Genomic DNA, 17,815 nt, shown 5'->3' with positions numbered 1-17,815 from the left:
CACCATTCGCCACCTATCATCAGTTCCCGCTCGCCCACGCTGCTAGTATGGACGGGCTTTAATTAGGAAGGTAAAAGTGAGATGGCTCTTGGCCTTAGGGACTGGGCAAGCATGATTATACCAAGCCATCTCTCTCTCTCTCTCTCTCTCGGCAGTAACCTTTTTTCTATACTTGTCTGAATGACTAAGATGTTATTATATTAGCACGAAGGTCAATCTCTCTCTCTCTCTCTCTCTCTCTCTCTCTCTCTCACACACACACACACACACACACCCCTTCCTGCTCTTATCAAAGGCATTATTGCAGTGAAGGTATTGCTATTTCATGAGGCGAAGGGGAAGGGTGTGAGAGAGGGAGAAGTAGGTGATTTTCGCAGTGAGAGAGTGAGAAAATTAGAGACAGTAGACAATGTGTTGAAAGACAGTGGGACGGGGAGGGGGGAAGTAGGTGATTCAGGAAGTGAGAAAGTGTGAAAATGAGACTGGAGAAAGTAGAACAGGGAAAGGTTTGCATGGAGCGATTTTGGAGAGACTGAAGTGAGAGAGCGTGAAAAATAGAGAGAGTGGGAAGTGCACTGAAAGAAAATGAGACAAGGGTAGGTTGTGATTAGAGATTTTGGGAAGGACTGAACTGAGAGAGTGTGAAAATCAGAGAAAGTGAACACTGTACTGAGGAAGAAGAGCAAATGGGAGAGAAAACCTTTTGGAGAGAGAGAGAGAGAGAGAGAGAGAGAGAGAGAGAGAGAGAGAGAGAGAGAGAGAGAGACTTACTACCTCGTCTTCAAATTTTTCATCAGTTCAAGATCTCAAAACATAAAATAAAATAAAGTCGTCAGGAGATGGTCAGAATAACATGCTAATAAAACATTGTTGTTTTAAAGGCTGTTGTTGTTGTTATCGTAGCCCCAAGCTCATCCAGACGTGAACCCAGTGGACTGCAGGCTGAAAGTGTCCCGTCATTCTCCTTTCGGGGGATAGGGAGGGAGCTGAAGGAGGTTACAAGCTCATTTTAATCTGAACAAAATCATCAAAGACTAATCAAAAGAAAACGGAAAAAGAAAATGTCATAGCAGTGTCAGAAATTGCAGGTCCAACTAAAGTAAAAAAAAAACAGACAGAGCTTAATCGAAATAATGTTTTAAAAATCGTCATTAAGGTGAGGGGATGGAACTGGTCAACTTTTCTGTTTTTTCTGGCGGTATTTTTGTCGACTCTTTTGTTTGCTTTTGCTCTCCGCTTCGATTTTGTGAGGGTTGGCATAAATTTGAGTGTTGGTGTTGGCAGAAGGGGTTGGTGTGTGTGTGTGTGTGTGTGTGTGTGTGTGTGTGTGTGTGTGTGTGTGTGTGTGTGTGTGTGTGTGTGGAAACAGAGAGAGAGAGAGAGAGAGTAATACCACCCCTTGCACAAACTAGATCATTCTCTCTGTTAATCATTTTGTACTCCTAACAGGCAGGTCATTTAGGCTAATCACCCAATCCAAAATCACTAATGGCCCCTCAAGAGAACCAGGTCAATTATCCAGGTAAGTACTCAGGTAAATTACCGTGTGCTCCTCTCTAATCATCTGTCTCTGTCTCTGTCTGTCTGTCTGTCTGTCTGTCTGTCTGTCTCTCTCTCTCTCTCTCTCTCTCTCTCTCTCTCTCTAAGCAGGTGTCTTCCTTCCCCAAGCCACCACTAACAAGCCCCTCACCCACCTTCTTCAGGACAGGTAAGAGGGGATGTTACTATGGCAACGGGGAGAGTCAATTTTAATGGGCAATTTGATCTTCCCGCGGTTCCCTGCTATTGACTACGTGTTGGGATCGTCTGTAATGAGGCTGTGTGTTGCGGGAGGCGGGAGGATGCTTGTGTGTGTGTGTGTGTGTGTGTGTGTGTGTGTGTGTGTGTGTGTGTGTGTGTGTGTGTGTGTGTGTGTGTGTGTGTGTGTGTGTGTGTGTGTGTGTGTGTGTGTGTGTGTGTGTGTGTGTGTGTGTGTGTGTGTGTGTGTGTTTTGTGTGTGCATCATATCTGTATTATATGTTCATCTGATCTGCGCGAGGACGTCTGTGTGTAAGTAGTGAGTGGTGTGTGTGTGTGTGTGTGTGTGTGTGTGTGTGTGTGTGTGTGTGTGTGTGTGTGTGTGTGTGTGTACCTCATCTCCGGTGGTCGTGGCATTTCCCCTTACACCTTAATATATCCTTCACCTGTAACACCTTCTTAATTACCTTCTATCTTACCCAAGCGAAGCCAAACCAAGAACATGAACTTCCTCACATACACATTTCCACTCATTTTCACTTAATATCTCATCCCCTTCATTAATAGCTCCCTCTGACATTAATAGCCAGCTTCTCCATTATTTTCTCCCATTAGCTTTTCACATTTTTCTTAGTACTGATGAACCTCGCAGCATAATTAAATCTCCTTTATTGCACACATGTCTTGTCTGCTTTATTCTTTCACTGAGGGATTTTACAAAGCTTAGGGGAGGCTTCTTGTGCTGGAGGGGTTAGATACAGCTTTTATTAACTTTATTATGGGTTCTCTCTGTGAATAATAAAATCTTCGGTTGACAGAAATGACAGAATATAATAAAAGACACGCTCGGCCTGAAGGAGATAAAGTTCTTACACCTCATGAAACCACGACAGCTACACCCTCCATCAAACTCGTCAAACCAGTGAACACCCACAACACAACAGGCTAGACGGGGAGGATGGGGGAGGTTCAGGAGAGGGGGTTCAAGCCTGGTAAAGTGGGGGAGACAGGTTCGCCTACTATTTCACCCCCTCTTCCTCTTGCTTCCCTCTCCTGGCTAATATTCCTAAGGTGAGAGAGGCTAGGTAAGTGTCTCTGCGCATTGATTACTTTTTATACGATGCGCCAGGGAGGAAAGTGCCAAACGTGCCTTAAGTGTGCAATAGACGCAGTGAAACAGTACGCTAACTTTTTCCTTTGATTGTACAAAATCCCAGACACCATGAAGTTAAAATTTTTTCATTTTTGTCATACACGCGCATGGACAGTATTTTAACAGCTCATTTTTGAAGAGTATGACGAATGAAAGCTGCACGTGATTATTTCTTACAAACACACACACACACACACACACACACACACACACACACACACACACACACACACACACACACACAGTAAGCTAAAAAAAAAATCCCTGATCTGACATAGCTTCAGTTAAAATGTAAGTAAAAAAGGGGGGGATATGACAAAAAATGCATGAAATCTTGTGACGAGAGAGAGAAAGAGAGAGAGAGAGAGAGAGAGAGAGAGAGAGAGAGAGATGATCGTGACTGAAAGAGACTAAACACACTGAGAGAGAAAGAGGGACATCCATCACCCCAAGGAACCACCCACATAGCCAAGCCTCCCTCACGTTCTCTACCTTCACTGGCATCACGTTCACCAGCTACGTTCATGTCCGTTCTTTCAAAATATGAGGATCTGTATTTTTATTTACTCCTTACTTGTTCGTTCACTCACTGCGAAATTTTTCAACCTATCTATACGTTCTTTGTCATTACGGTCGCTACACACGTTCATTATGCATGAGAATTTCCCCTATGCTTACGTTTACCATGTCCGTACGTTCAGTTTGAAAAGTTTTTTTTTTTTTTAATATGTTCGTTTACTCACCACTAGAATTTTCAACATAACTATACGTTCTTTGTCATTACGTTCACTACACATGCTCTTGCTACGTTCATTAGGATTAAATCTGTACAATACGATGGCGTTCACTTTACCTACTCGTTCATATGGCACCAGAATTTTCCACATTCATACGTTCGTCATTTTTCAACTTTCAATAGCTCTTGATATTTATTCTTACGTCTCTGTTATCTTTTTTTTTAATGGTCACTTAAGCTCAAAATGTAAGAAAAAAAATTAAAAATAAAATCATCTTAAAAATCCAGCGCTATCAGAAACCAAAAATTTATCAGTTCCTCTTTACTACCTGATCACCACATCGTCTCATATTTCTGTCACCTCCAACAAGCCTTACGAAGCCGCCCCGCCTTCGTGTGTGTGTGTGTGTGTGTGTGTGTGTGTGTGTGTGTGTGTGTGTGTGTGTGTGTGTGTGTGTGTGTGTGTGTGTGTGTGTGTGTGTGTGTGTGTGACCTGGTGATTAGCGAGTGAGAGTTATCCGGCCATGACACATAAGAACAAAATAACAGCAGAACAGAATTTCCTCTTTAGATTTGCCACGCACGTCCCTCCGTCTCCTTAACCCCGTGGGGCAAATCAACAACTCCTGATCTGCTCTCGTATCAAATTGCAAAGCATCCTGGTAGCAATGAAATCTGCAACACCTTGTCACTTGGCTTTTCATGATTGACTGAATATTATTTTCTTCATTTTCCTCCAGTGAATTATAAGTTAACACAGTAAGCTATGGTACAAAACATCTCAGCATTTACCTATTTCTGCCCAAATTATTCTTCACTATCAAGCACATTATACTCCAGTCACTGAATTAATCTATCAGAGCCACTTCCGGTGCCATGGAAGAAAGTAAGTGTAGTCATTTAGCAAGGCCGCTTTTGTATTGCTGTATTCTTCTTTGCAACCCTGATACACATACATACATCCCATCCATCCATACATACATTCATTCATACATACATACTAGGAAAACACCGCCGAGAACTAGTATGGGAAAACATTAGCATCGTTAAACAGAGCACGTAGGCCTAATATATATCAAGACAACACGCTGATATTAACAGCAAAGTAGAGCAGCGGTGTTCATGGCACAGTATTAGAGAGAGAGAGAGAGAGAGAGAGAGATGGTGGCTCAATGAATCTCCAGGGCTCAATAGCGGAGAGTGGAGGAAAAAGTTTAAGTATGTGTCTGAGTATGCACCGGTATATGCCATGCCTGGGTGGTGACGAACTGGAGGGGTGGGCCAGTCTCCATGAGCAATGAGGTTAGTTTTGTGTGTGTGTGTGTGTGTGTGTGTGTGTGTGTGTGTGTGTGTGTGTGTGTGTGTGTGTGTGTGTGTGTGTGTGTGTGTGTGTGTGTGATTTCCTTTTTCCTGTTTCTACATCCTACTTACCGAACTTACAGTAGTAGCAACAGGGTGATGATGATGATGAAAATAATTAAATAACAACAACAATAATAATAATAATAATAATAATACTATTACTACTACTACTACTAACAATAGCAGTATTAATAATAATAATGGTCTGACGGTAGTATGAATAAAATCACCAGGAGGTTGCAATAAAAAATAAATGGATAACAAAGATTTACTTTTACAAATACGGTAAAAAGGAGAGAGACCAGCAACATTCACCCATCAACTCACCCCCTGAAGAAAAAAATAAAAAAATAAAAATAGCACTGCATAGCCTGAGTAAGCAGAATTCTTGACAGTCTAAAAAATGTAAAAAAAGAAAAAAAGAAGTCTGATGCTCTAAAATTAATATCAAATGCTCCACCATTACCTGCACCTATTGCAATCATTGGACGGCGTTCTTGCAGACAATCATTTGTTGACATAATTGCACAGATCATTGGGTTGCATGTACAGAAGCTGAGATACCACAAGTAAATGAGGGTAATTTTGCTTGATTTGTGGGTCTGAGAGAAGCAGGTTGATTCATTCGGAGAGATAACCTTATTTATTCTTGTTGCCGAGAGGCTGGTTTATCTGGCTATGGGGTATGGGGTTATGAGCTGGAAGAAATGGTTAGACAGACAAATAGATAGACAGACAGATAGACAGAGAGAGAGATTATGCACAAAAACAGATGGACAGACTAACAGAGAGATAGAAAGTAATGGGCAGGTTGTAAAGAGACACAAAAAGCCTGAGAAGCAGAAAAATAACACGCAGACAGACAGATAGACAGGTACACAGCCCCAAATCAGATACCCATTACCTCATTATCACATCACATCAACTCCTTACGTAATCAAAATTAATGGCACACAAAAAGAAAAAAAAAGGAGAGGGGAGGCAAACACTCTAAATAATACAGGTCTTAATGAGAAAATTGCCGCTGTTAATGACCCGCTTAATTACACCGACTCAAGGATAATTACAGCCACCAAATAAATGATCCTTCCGACAGAACATGCCCTGGCACGAGAATTCAGGCGCATTAGCCCTTTCACGGTAGGATCAACTCTGGTACTCCATTCCAGCTTAACAGCATACGATTTCCCTCAGCTGGGAGCGAGCCATGGTAGCCTGAGAGAGTTAATGACGGGGAAAATGAAGGCAACTCTATTATAATTATGGTCAAATAAATAATCCTCCTATTGTCCTCTCACTTAAAATTGGTCCACATTTTTTGCCCATTTGTGGCTTATTTCACGTTCCTCAGTGGCAGAAAAGGTAAATGCTTTGGCTCTACCTCCTTTCCATAGCACTTCTTCGCGACTAGCATCATATTCCGGTGTTAATCTCTTGTTACAACTGAGCATTGAAACTGAAGAGGCGCCAGTTTTGGGCCAGGTTAGAGAAAGAGAATAATAGAATGCATCCCAGGACTAGTGTGAGAGGCAAGGAGAAACACCAGACTCTCTCTCTCTCTCTCTCTCTGACTACGACACAACTATCACTTTATAATCCATGTCCCTATATGCAAGACAAAGTAAATCCAACCACAGAAAATAAAGCACTAAGAAAGAGGGGTTACGAAGTAGTTCAGATGACGAAAATGTGGCCCTGCCTAATGCACGTATGAAACTGCCTTCTTAAATCCATAACACAATAGCTACAACACTACTGTATCCACAACACTATACAGTATCTACAACACTACGGTATCCACAATAATGCTGTCTTAAACTACAACATTATTAGATACAAGAGGTAATATTTCGTATAAGCTGACGATCTTCCATATCCTCCTCCTCCACCTGTCTTTCACTTCCTCTTCTCCCCTCCTCACTCCTATCCACACCTCTCTTGTCGTCTCCTTGCGTCTCTCCTCGTCCTCTTCTCATCTTCCCTTACGTCTCTCTCTCTCTCTCTCTCTCTCTCTCTCTCTCTCTCTCTCTCTCTCTCTCTACCTCTACCTCTACCTCCTCCCCAATCTCCTACCACCCTCCCTAACCCTTCAAACCCCAAGACAACAAACCGAACAGTGACACAGGCCCCCTTCTCACGTCACTAATTTATAAGTGAAAATACTGCTCTTTCTGACGTGATTTTTGGCCTAGAAATTTCATGCTGTAGCTGTCGCGTTAGGTTTGGAGGTGAGGGGAAGAGGGTGTGTGATCTGAGGGGAAAAGAACAGACACACTCATCTCTCTCATTTCCCTCTGACAGTTGTGAGGGTATTGCAGTAGGTGGAACACACACACACACACACACACACACACACACACACACACACACACACACACACACACACACACACACACACACACGCACAAATACGCAAGCACGCATGTACAATTTTACAACCACACCCTCACGCAAACGCACACATTCTCCTCTCTCTCTCTCTCTCTCTCTCTGATACACAACAATAAAGACATCACTTACTTTCTCTCTCACACACACAATACCGAATCGAGCCCGGTTTCGACTTTTCCAGCTTCCTTGACACACTGGATTTCGTATTGTCAGTGCTGTGAATTTTACCTTGTTCTTTCGAGTGAGTTAAGACAAACAATAACATTTAAGAAGTGTCAACAAATAATGCAGTCATAATATTTTAAAAATGTACTAAGTTTGCGAAGAAATAAAAATAAATAAATAAGGAATACTTGTAGAAATATAAATGATATTAAAATTACTTAGATGGAGAGGGATATTCGGAATACTTTTATATTCTTCGCCTCAAAGCCCCATTAACAACAAGTCGAATCGGGATGTAATAATGAATGATGGAAAAAACAGACACCTAATTTAGAGTAAAACGACACAACAGAGCCAAACTGCACCCTAAAATCCCAATGTAGGAACAGAAGAAATAACACTCAGAAAAAGGAGGAAGTGTTTTTCCCCCTACAGTCTTTCATCTAAATAAACAAATAAGTAAATATATAAATAATACAAAACAATGCTAAATCCAACTCAAATCCCAAAGTCACAAGAATAATTACACAAATTTTAGGAAATACTATTTTCTTTGTGTCTGTCACCTTGCACGAAAATTACCAGATACCCAAATGACTTTCTTACTAGATATATTTTCTTAACAACTACACTTCCTCCTAATTTCTGGCCCTACCCCGCTAGTATGGGTAACAACGGGTATGTTTTAAAGAAGGAAAAAATTGAGTTATCTTGTAAAACGACATTTCAGTCATGAGTGACCCTTACCAGCTGATATTTCATTTCCGCTTACATAGACGATTTTCGTGAGGCTGAGGGAAACACCTGCCTGAGTTATGTTGTTATTATTATTATTATTATTATTATTATTATTATTATTATTATGCTGGTATCACTACACAGTTATTTTCGGCGTAGGGGACGTCCCACATCGTGAAGAGATTAAACTGCTATGTTACCTTTAGTTCCGGGTCACACGCAGACATCCCCACAAGGAGGTGAAAGGTGAAGGGACATGACATCAACAGGAGAGCACTAACCCTTTCAGCTGTCCTCGAGGGAACAGGAACAGCAAAGTACATGTAATCATCTCAATAGCTACTCGTAAGACTTGTTCTAAAAAATATAATCTCTTTTCCATTCGACTGTTTCGGTAAATTGAGTGAAGCTATACTCTTTTTACCTTAACCTCGTCCAGATTTTCGTCCCCTTAAAGCTTATTTCACTTGGCCCAGTGGCAGAAAAATGCAATACTAGGTCTCTGTTTTATTTTCATGGCACTTCTTCCTGACTCGGACAAGAGGCTAGAGTTTATCGAATGTTAGAACTTACGATTCAAGATGGAGAGATGGCAATTTTACGCCAAGCTAGCGTAAAACGAGTATAGTAACATTTTTTTTTTTTTTTCAAATTCGCAATGTAAACCGTCGACTTAACATAGAACTCCCAATACATAAATAAATAAATACCGGTAAATCGGCTTATTAAGAGGACATGCCGTGCCTTGCGTGAGGGGTCTGCCAGTGGTCAAAACCCAACCTTCTAAGTCTTACCCTGGGATTTGCATAGACTGAGAACGTGTATCAATTTGCATAGCGATGTGTAACCCTTTTGTATGGAGAGACACGGCCTCACTCCAGCCGCATATTACAGGGTTCTCTCTCCTAAACGTAGCTCTCAGGCGCATTTTATATCCGCTAATGTCCTGGAATCGAGAAGTATTCATCTTGAGAGGGGTATTTGCTCATGGGAAATTTATGTACCGGCGTCTTTGTCGATCTTCAAAGGAACCATGTATCCGTGAGACCTGACTAACATTGATTTCAAATACAGTCATTACAAATCGTTTTCACCTTAACTGCAGGCCTGAAATAATCTAATGTCCGGGAATAAAAGAGTATTAGACTTGAAAGGGATATTTACCCATGGAAAAAGGAATGGAAATTTCTTTAATGTCACCATCATTACAAACTCCCTTTCCCGCTAATGCTGGATAAAGGAACGTTTCGTATGTGCTAATGTTACGGAACCTATGGGCATTAATCTTGAAAGAAAATATTTACGCAATCGACGTTAATATAACTAACTTTTTACTGTTATCTTTAAAAATACAACTTTTTTTTTTATAGTATTATCTTTAAAGGCGACGAAATAAATGCAGGTGTTACTATTTTAAAAACTACATCAAATAAATCGAGGTCTTATATTCATTAGTACTGTTTATACACAATATACTAATGTCTTGGATTTAAGATTATTACTATGAAGTGGAAAACAGTACCGGTATATTTATGCATTAGTAACATATGTTTTTTTTATTATAAAATTCATCACTATCTTCATATCTTGCAGATCTAACCAATGCTTCTCTTGGAAATATAAATACTGAGGGCATTCTCAAGATCGCCAGTGGCTGAAAGTAACACTGTTAGAATTTTTTTACGGAATTTTTATGCTCCGGAATTTAGTATCTCCCTTCCTAGTAACTTGGCCACTGGCTTTAAGTAACATCTGTATATTCGCTGCTACTGTTACTTACGCCTTTCACTTAGACACATCCCTCCTTTGAAACACAAAGAATTTAAGTGACGCTTGCGAGAAACTAATAAAAAAGTCCTTGCAGTGATGGGATTTTGGGCATAATTTCTCACCATTTCAGTAAGAAAGTTGTTCCCTGTTGGCTCAAACTGCCTGGTCTTCGTCAAGCAACAAGACGTCATGGCAGAGCTGCGATCAGGAATATCGGTTCACTTTTTAGTCGAAGGATGACGGAATTTTTATACAGTATTCTGAAAAGTTTGCTGGGTCTCGAAAATAACATAACTGAGTTTCAAGAGTCATCATTCACTCTCTTGCTGTTTATCGTAAGGCAATGGATTGATATCAAAGTCCGCAAGAGTACAATCACAGTTATCACCTAAGCCTGCCTACCTGACCTTAGATACAGTTCTTCCTGCCATCCAGTCCCTCGTTTACTCAAGGTAAAAGCTTCAGGGCAATATGGCAATTTTTTTTTTTTTACATAATGAACTAAATGAACCTTTTTTTACAGCTTTTTATAGGAGACATACTAAGGAATTCACTGCAGGTAACAAAATAATTAATGAATATAGTTTCTGAATGAAAGGCTATTGCTCGAAACTACAAGCCTACCTATTTCTTCAACAGCCTTTGTTTTGCGTATGGAGCTGTGTGCAAGATCCTAAATTATCAGTACCAGAGCTGAACCTGTAGTCAATCTGTACACACCGACACCCACACCCCCTCTCAATCCCTAACACGTAAGAGGCCAAAGTCTACTCAGCTGGACTGTCAGTATAGAATAAAATCTGCGTGTAAGGTGTCATGCTGGGATTCACCTGTATTTCTGTGCCAAATTTTAACCACAGAATTGAGGGGGACTGCTTCGGTATCGTACTTATTTTCCTATTAACTTTTCTTTCTATTTTGCTAAGGTATTATTTTTGTTAGGCTACCACTAGAATTTAATGGACCTTCTTGTACTACCACAGTTATGACCCAAACCTGCAACCCCGCCCCTGCCCCCGCGGCGTGGTGGTGGTGGTGTGATGGCGGACTGTATTGTACCGTTCTGAGGCCGCCCAGGGTCCCTACACCACGCCACTGGACCACCTACACTGACAGACGTGGAGGCAGGTGGAGAGGCGTGGAGGGAGATGAGACAGGAGATGGAGAGAGGGACCTAGACAGGGGTGGCGAGATGTGGAGGGAGGTGGAGAATGATGGAGGGAGCTGCATACGATTTTATTTAGCTAAGGGGAGTCATAGGAGCCTCAAAGTGTTAATAAAAAATGCAGCGCTAATGGAATCGACCTTCTGACACCATGAACAGCACTTCTTTAACCTACCATGAAAACTTCGAAATTCCCGGCTCCATCCCACAGGAGAAATATTATAAAAACTTTCTTTATGGGCCGTCCCGTTCTCTTACCATATCCGTCAAAAACAACCCGCCTATCCTTTCTCTTCCTGCCCTATACGGTGACACACACACACACACACACATAAAACCACTTTTTCCCATGTCCTGTTACTATCTCTTCTTCCTATTTCCAGTCCTTAAACCATATCCTTTAGGACACACACATACGCTCGCGCAAGCACACACACACACACACACACACACACACACACACACACACACACACACACACACACACACACATTTTTTTTTTCTTAACCATTCAGTTATATCCATCAGCCTACCCTCTCTTTTTACCATTTCCAGTCTTCAGGGCTCCAATTTAAATCTCTCTCTCTCTCTCTCTCTCTCTCTCTCTCTCTCTCTCTCTCTCTCCACTCACCCTTCAAACCTAAATTCTCGTCAATCCATATTCAGTCACCGCCATAATCATCTCCTGCCACTTTTGGACAGAAGATTAAAAACTGGGCCTGCTCCCTCGCCCAGGCTTCTCCATTTGCAACTGCACCTTATCGACAATGAGTTTTTTTTCTCTGTTTCATTTATTTTAACTACCTCACTGCTTTAACGTGTTCTGTATTTTGGAATTTGACATTTTTAAACACTCTATATATTGCTTAGGCTCAAATTTCACCCAAGTCGGGAGATGGGTAGAGGACGGGTCGAAACAATGGGTCATGTGCTCAAACCTTAAATTGCAAAGTGGACTACAAGCTCCCAGGTGTTGATAATATATATATATTTTTTAACAAAGTGACGAAGCTGGAAAATGTCTGGCCTTCCTCCATAGTTCTGACAATAATTTCTGAACACAATGAAGATGAAACGTGTCTGGCCATCCTGTACTGTATATAATTCTGACGATAATATTCGACAAAGTGACGAAAGTGGAATGTGTCTGTCCTGCCAGTATATTTAATTTTGGCGATAATTTCTGACCAAAATGACGAAGATTAAACGAGTCTGGTCTCCTGTATACCTTTTGACGATAATTTCTGAACAAAGTGACGAAGATGAAATGTATCTCGCCTTCCTGTATAGATGCTGACTGCTCTCTGTTCTGTGGGATGCAGGCTAATAAAAAATAAACAAAGGCACTGCATACGAGACCGCCCCAAAAATCTCGACTTGCGTGCCACGTTGCGACTCAAGGTTAAATAAAGTGAATAACAATTGTATAAAACGGTATTGATGGATTATAAAAGAAAAAATAGAATAAAAGAACACCTCCTTCATCTGCATGACTTTTTACATTTTTACTTCCTGTTTCCATTCGATATTACTCAGCTTACGGGATGTATGAGTGGCGTATGAGGATAAATGGAGTGAAGTACGAGAACAGATGGAGTAAAATACGAGGATAAAGGGAGTGAAATAGAGTAAAATACGAGGATCAAGGGAGTGAAATAGGGTAAAATACGAGGATCAAGGGAGCGAAATAGAGTAAAGTACGAGGATAAAGGGAGTGAAATAGAGTAAAATACGAGGATAAAGGGAGTGAAATAGAGCAAAATACGAGGATAAAGGGAGTGAAACAGAGTAAAATACGAGGATAAAGGGAGTGAAATAGAGTAAAATACGAGGATAAAGGGAGTGAAATAGAGTAAAATACGAGGATCAAGGGAGTGAAATAGAGCAAAATACGAGAATAAAGGGAGTGAAATAGAGCAAAATACGAGAATAAAGGGCGTGAAATAGAGTAAAATACGAGAATAAAGGGAGTGAAACGAGTCAAATACGACAATTATGGGAGTGAAATACGAATGAAATACGAGGATATAGGGAGTGAAATACGTGGACAGATGGAGTTAAATACAAGAGAAATACAAGGATAAGGGGAATGAAATAAGAATGACATTCAAAGATAAAGGAAGTGAAATACGAGAACAAAGGGAGTGAAATATGAGGATAAAGGGAATGAAATAAGAGTGAAACTCGATGATAAAGGGAGTGAAATACGAGGATAAAGGGAGTGAAATGCGTGTGAAATACGAGGATAAAGAGAGTGAAACACGAGTGAAGTACGAGGATGAAGGGAGTGAAATACGAGTGAAGTACGAGAATTAAGGAAGTGAACACGAGTGAAATACGAAGACAAAAGGAGTGAAAAACGAGTGAAATACGAGGATAGAGGGGGTGAAATACGAGAATGAATGGAATCTAGAATACATACTTGAGAAATACGAGTGAAATACAAGGATAGCTGGAATGAAATACAAGACGAGAGGAGCCACTGCGCGTTCAGGACCGGCCAGTGATTATGTGGGAAGGACGAATTAAGAACTTCACCTCGGGGACGCCCGTTCCAGCTACCTCCAGACGGTTTTATTCAGCTCAGGAGAGAGAGAGAGAGAGAGAGAGAGAGAATTTTCGAACAGGTAGATTTAATTACACCTTTCTAGGACTTCATTCACACCTGAAGCCTTTCCTTAAGATGAATTAAAATATCTTACACTGAGAAAGCATCAGGTGAAGCATACGTATCTTTGTCCTGAAGAGATTAACCCCCCTCAGCATCTCCTTAGCGGTTAAAGAAGCTTTCAAACACCTCTTCCTTACCGATTTATTTTTTGGATATAGCGGGCTAATGTCGTTTTGTGAGCTATTTATGCTGAGTATGGTGATATTAGAATGATCTGTAACATAGAAGAAGAGGGATGTAACAAGCAAAATAAATCCATTAGGAAGAGGTGTTAGGACGCATCCTTAACCGACGAGAATATGGGCCCTTGACTTTTTTTTTCTTTTTTAATTTTATTATTGTTACCATCAAATGATTTTATTCAGCTCAGGTTAAACTTTTCTAGGTCGTGGGGTGAGATGCGGCCTCCCTTGACCCCTCCAGTGTTGGAGGTCCTTCGAAACTTCAGTAAATTCGTCGCTGTTGGGATGAGTAAGGAAAAAAGAAGTAAGCACTCCAGACCCTATGATAAAGCTGACTGATGGTGTAAACTGGCTCGTACTGCGTCTCACATCGATGTATAGCAATGTTTGTTCCTAAAGGACAGATGTTTCTACCCTCAAACCCTGTCTCATTGTCCTAGTGTAGAATTTTTCCTGAAATGAATATTTAGTATACTACACACATCGCCATCATGTATGAAGTCCTATACACCGTTCTCCCTTGAAGGTACGAAAACATCATAGCACTCGACAAATTTCTTTTCTTTGTGTGGATCTCTTTGTTAAATTAATGAATTTATCAATTAAATTGTTTATTTTCATGAACTATTTGCACCTGTGTATGCAAGGGAGAAGGAACCGAAGACTGAAGTCTGCATGGTAGTTCCCTCCAAGAAAGAAAAAAAAAAAAGGCTTTCCACGATTGATCAAGGCTGTCAAATGTTTCGATAATGTAAAACTCAGACATCTATTTACAGCACGAGAACAGCTGCTCAGAACAAGAAAAGTCACTAACAGCACCATGGGTCGAACGGTAAGCGGGGCGGGAGATTCTGTAGTACCTCTTCCTTACCTATACGTATCTTTCACACTGCACCTTAACATCCTCTTCTCTTGTGTCTATGTCATTTTAATATCGATTTTGTATCAGTAACGCACCCGAGGATAAAAGGGTACAATTTCCAGAATGAATCGCTACGGAAGAGATGCAACGACGTCTCCCATATCGCCTTGACTACGATCCTATATGTGACACGAGGACATGCCAGGGTACTCACATCCAGTTGCCAGCGTGGACGGCGACCACTTGAAGGATGACCAGGATGTGAAGGGCCAGGCTCAAGGATGACCCCCGCCGTGCCTCCTGCCGTCCCATGGCTAGGTGAGGGAGGGGGACAGGTAGAGGGGACAGGTGAGAAGAGGTGGGGTCAGGTAAGATTAGAGGTGGGGACAGGGGAGGTGATGAGGTTAGAGGGGGACAGGCGAGGTTAGAGGTGGGAAGTAGCTAGGTTAGATGGTAACAGGTTAGAGGGAAACTAGTAACGGATGGGGAGTGAGGTGAGAGAGGGAAAGGCGAGATTTGAGAGGGGGCAAGTGAGAGGGAGAAAGTTGTGGTGAGAGGAGGATGGGTGAGAGGGAGACAGATGAGATGAGGTGCGAGGACAGGTATATGTAAGAGGGTTCGGTCAAGCAGAGAGAGGCACGATAGTTCCCACTCAGATGAGATGAGGGACAGGTAAGGTTAGAGGGGGATGAGGATAGGTGAATATGTGTGAAAGGGTAAGGTCACGTAAGGAGTAGATGGGAATGGGAGACCACTTTCTCTGTCACGTAAGAGGGAGAGAGAGAGAGATGAGATGAAAAGGACGGGATGGGGATGAGTGTAAACGTGAGGGGGAGGCCCGGTCGGGTAAAGGGTAGAGAGGGTAGGAGAGTTCCCCACTCAGGTAAGAGAGGAGAGGAGAGGTGAGAGAGGGGCAGGGGGGTCACGAATGAGGTGAGATATGGAGGGGGGTAGGAAGGGTGAGACAGAGGCCGGGAGAGGTGAGAGGGGGACAAGGACAGGTGCTTAGAGAGGTGAGAGAGATGGTACAGATGAGTTTAGAGAGGGACAGAGATAAGGAGACAGGGAGGAGAAATTTGTGTATAAGAGGATCTAGCTAGATTAGGAAAAGAGTAGAGGGGACGGGAAAGATCCTCACTTAGAAAAGAGGGGATGGGGAGAGGTTAGAGGGGACAGAGGTGAGGTGAAAGAGGGAGGGGGACGGGTGTATATGTGAGAGGGAACCCAGCCAGGTGAGGAAAAGGTGGGGGCGTGGGGGGGGAGCAGAACAATTTTTCCCCCACTCAGATGTTATGTAAGTGGGGGCAGCAGGACAAACAGGACAAAACTTTTCCCTCACTCAGGTGTTGTCCTCTCGCCTTGTCACTGCACCAGGTGTGTCAATCCCAACACAGTGCACCACCGCGGGGGTCACATCGCGGTGCATGGCAGTGACTTCAATGGACCGTTTAGGGTTTTCAGCATTTTACGCCACTCGTGCACACCTCATCAGTCCATCACTTCAAACCACACGAGCCCACAACAGATCAAGGTGAAGGTAAAGCTCACAGATCCAGGTTACAAAAATGCACACAAATCACCCAGGGTCACACACACACCGAATATTTCCACAAAACCACGTGGCACTTTTTCTTCACTCCCCCAAACGAGGGCGACACGGGTAGGTTCGAAGCTCACAGGGCACACAGAGACCCCGACCTGCGACTTCCACTCTCTGCGGTCGCCACGGCACTGAAACTGGCGGCCCGCTCTGTCATCTGGCTAAGTCCCCGCCCACCTTGCGCTCCGATTGGTCCGCTAATTCCAGACCCGGGACGGGATTGGCTGGGGGCGGCATCACCAAAAGGAACTGTGATCTCTTACGTGTGTGTGTGTGTGTGTGTGTGTGTGTGTGTGTGTTTTCATTCAATGACCACCAAAATCAAAACAATGATACCGATATCCAGATACATTATTGCCCACCAACTAAACGGGCGACACAAAAGTTGGCACATTTTAAGAGATAATAGATGAAACTGAGCACGACATTTTGATGATTTTATAGACTGATGCGAATACTAATTATATAATTTTTTTTATCATAATTCCTCCCTTCACCGTCTTTCTTTTCCCTTTTCCTTTCTCATTCTTCCTTTTCCTTCCTTCCTCTCCACTCTCCTAGCTTCCCCCCTCTTCTTCTTCTTTACTTTTCATTCCATCTAATATACTGTCCTAGTTTCACCCTTTTTCCAGTTCTTCCTTCCCTTTCACTCTTGGCCCTTTCTTCCCTTCCTTCCCATTCTCGCTTTCCTTCTTTTGGGTTCCTCTTTCTCCTTCCTTCCCTCTTTTTTTTTTTTCTCTGCTTCTTACTTATTCTATTTTCTCCATTCTTCCTCCCCTTTTTTCCTTCCTTCCTTCTCCCTCCTTTCCTTTCCTCCTTTTCCTTCTCTCTTCATCCTGTCCCTTCTTCCTTCTCTTTTCTCCTTCTCTCTCCTTCCTCTTCTTTTCTCCTTATTCCCTTCCCTTTCTCTTCATTCCTTCTCCATCCGTACCAAGCTTCTTGCAGTAAAGAAGAAGGAGGGAAAAAAGGAAGGATGGAGGGAAGAAATGAGGGAAGAAAAGACGGAAGAAAGGAAGGAAGGAAGGAAGGAGAGAAGAAAGGAAGGCTGGAGAGAAGGAAAGAGAGAAGGAAGGAATGAGGGAAGGAAGCTGTGAATAACCTAGTTGGAACAACAGTACTGGAAAAAAATTATACCAGGGAAAGGGGACTGGAAAACGGGTGTGGAATAACGGGGCTGGAAAACGGATCTGGAATAACTGTATTCGAGTAACGGGTCTGGAATAACGGGTCTGGAATAATGGGTCTGAAATTACGGGACTGGATAACGGGGCTGGAATAGCTGG

The 17,815-nt window shown here is 42.2% G+C and overlaps 1 protein-coding gene across 1 annotated transcript in view; it reads right to left on the bottom strand.

Moving 5' to 3' along the window:
- Nucleotides 1–15,336, bottom strand: part of LOC145401024 (protein Wnt-16-like) — a 363,501-nt gene extending 348,165 nt beyond the window's left edge. The window contains exon 1 of the mRNA XM_080273396.1: nucleotides 15,147–15,336. Coding sequence (XP_080129522.1) covers nucleotides 15,147–15,244 — 98 coding nt within the window. The 5' untranslated portion in view covers nucleotides 15,245–15,336. The remainder of the gene's footprint in view (nucleotides 1–15,146) is intronic.
- Between the last annotated feature and the right edge of the window lie 2,479 nt (nucleotides 15,337–17,815).

Source organism: Coenobita brevimanus, chromosome 54, assembly GCF_032717465.1.
Source record: "Coenobita brevimanus isolate Jiangsu-jjx chromosome 54, ASM3271746v2, whole genome shotgun sequence".
Classification (NCBI taxonomy): domain Eukaryota; kingdom Metazoa; phylum Arthropoda; class Malacostraca; order Decapoda; family Coenobitidae; genus Coenobita; species Coenobita brevimanus.
Note: the sequence above shows the minus strand (reverse complement) of the source record. Positions and strands in the feature narration are given on the sequence as shown.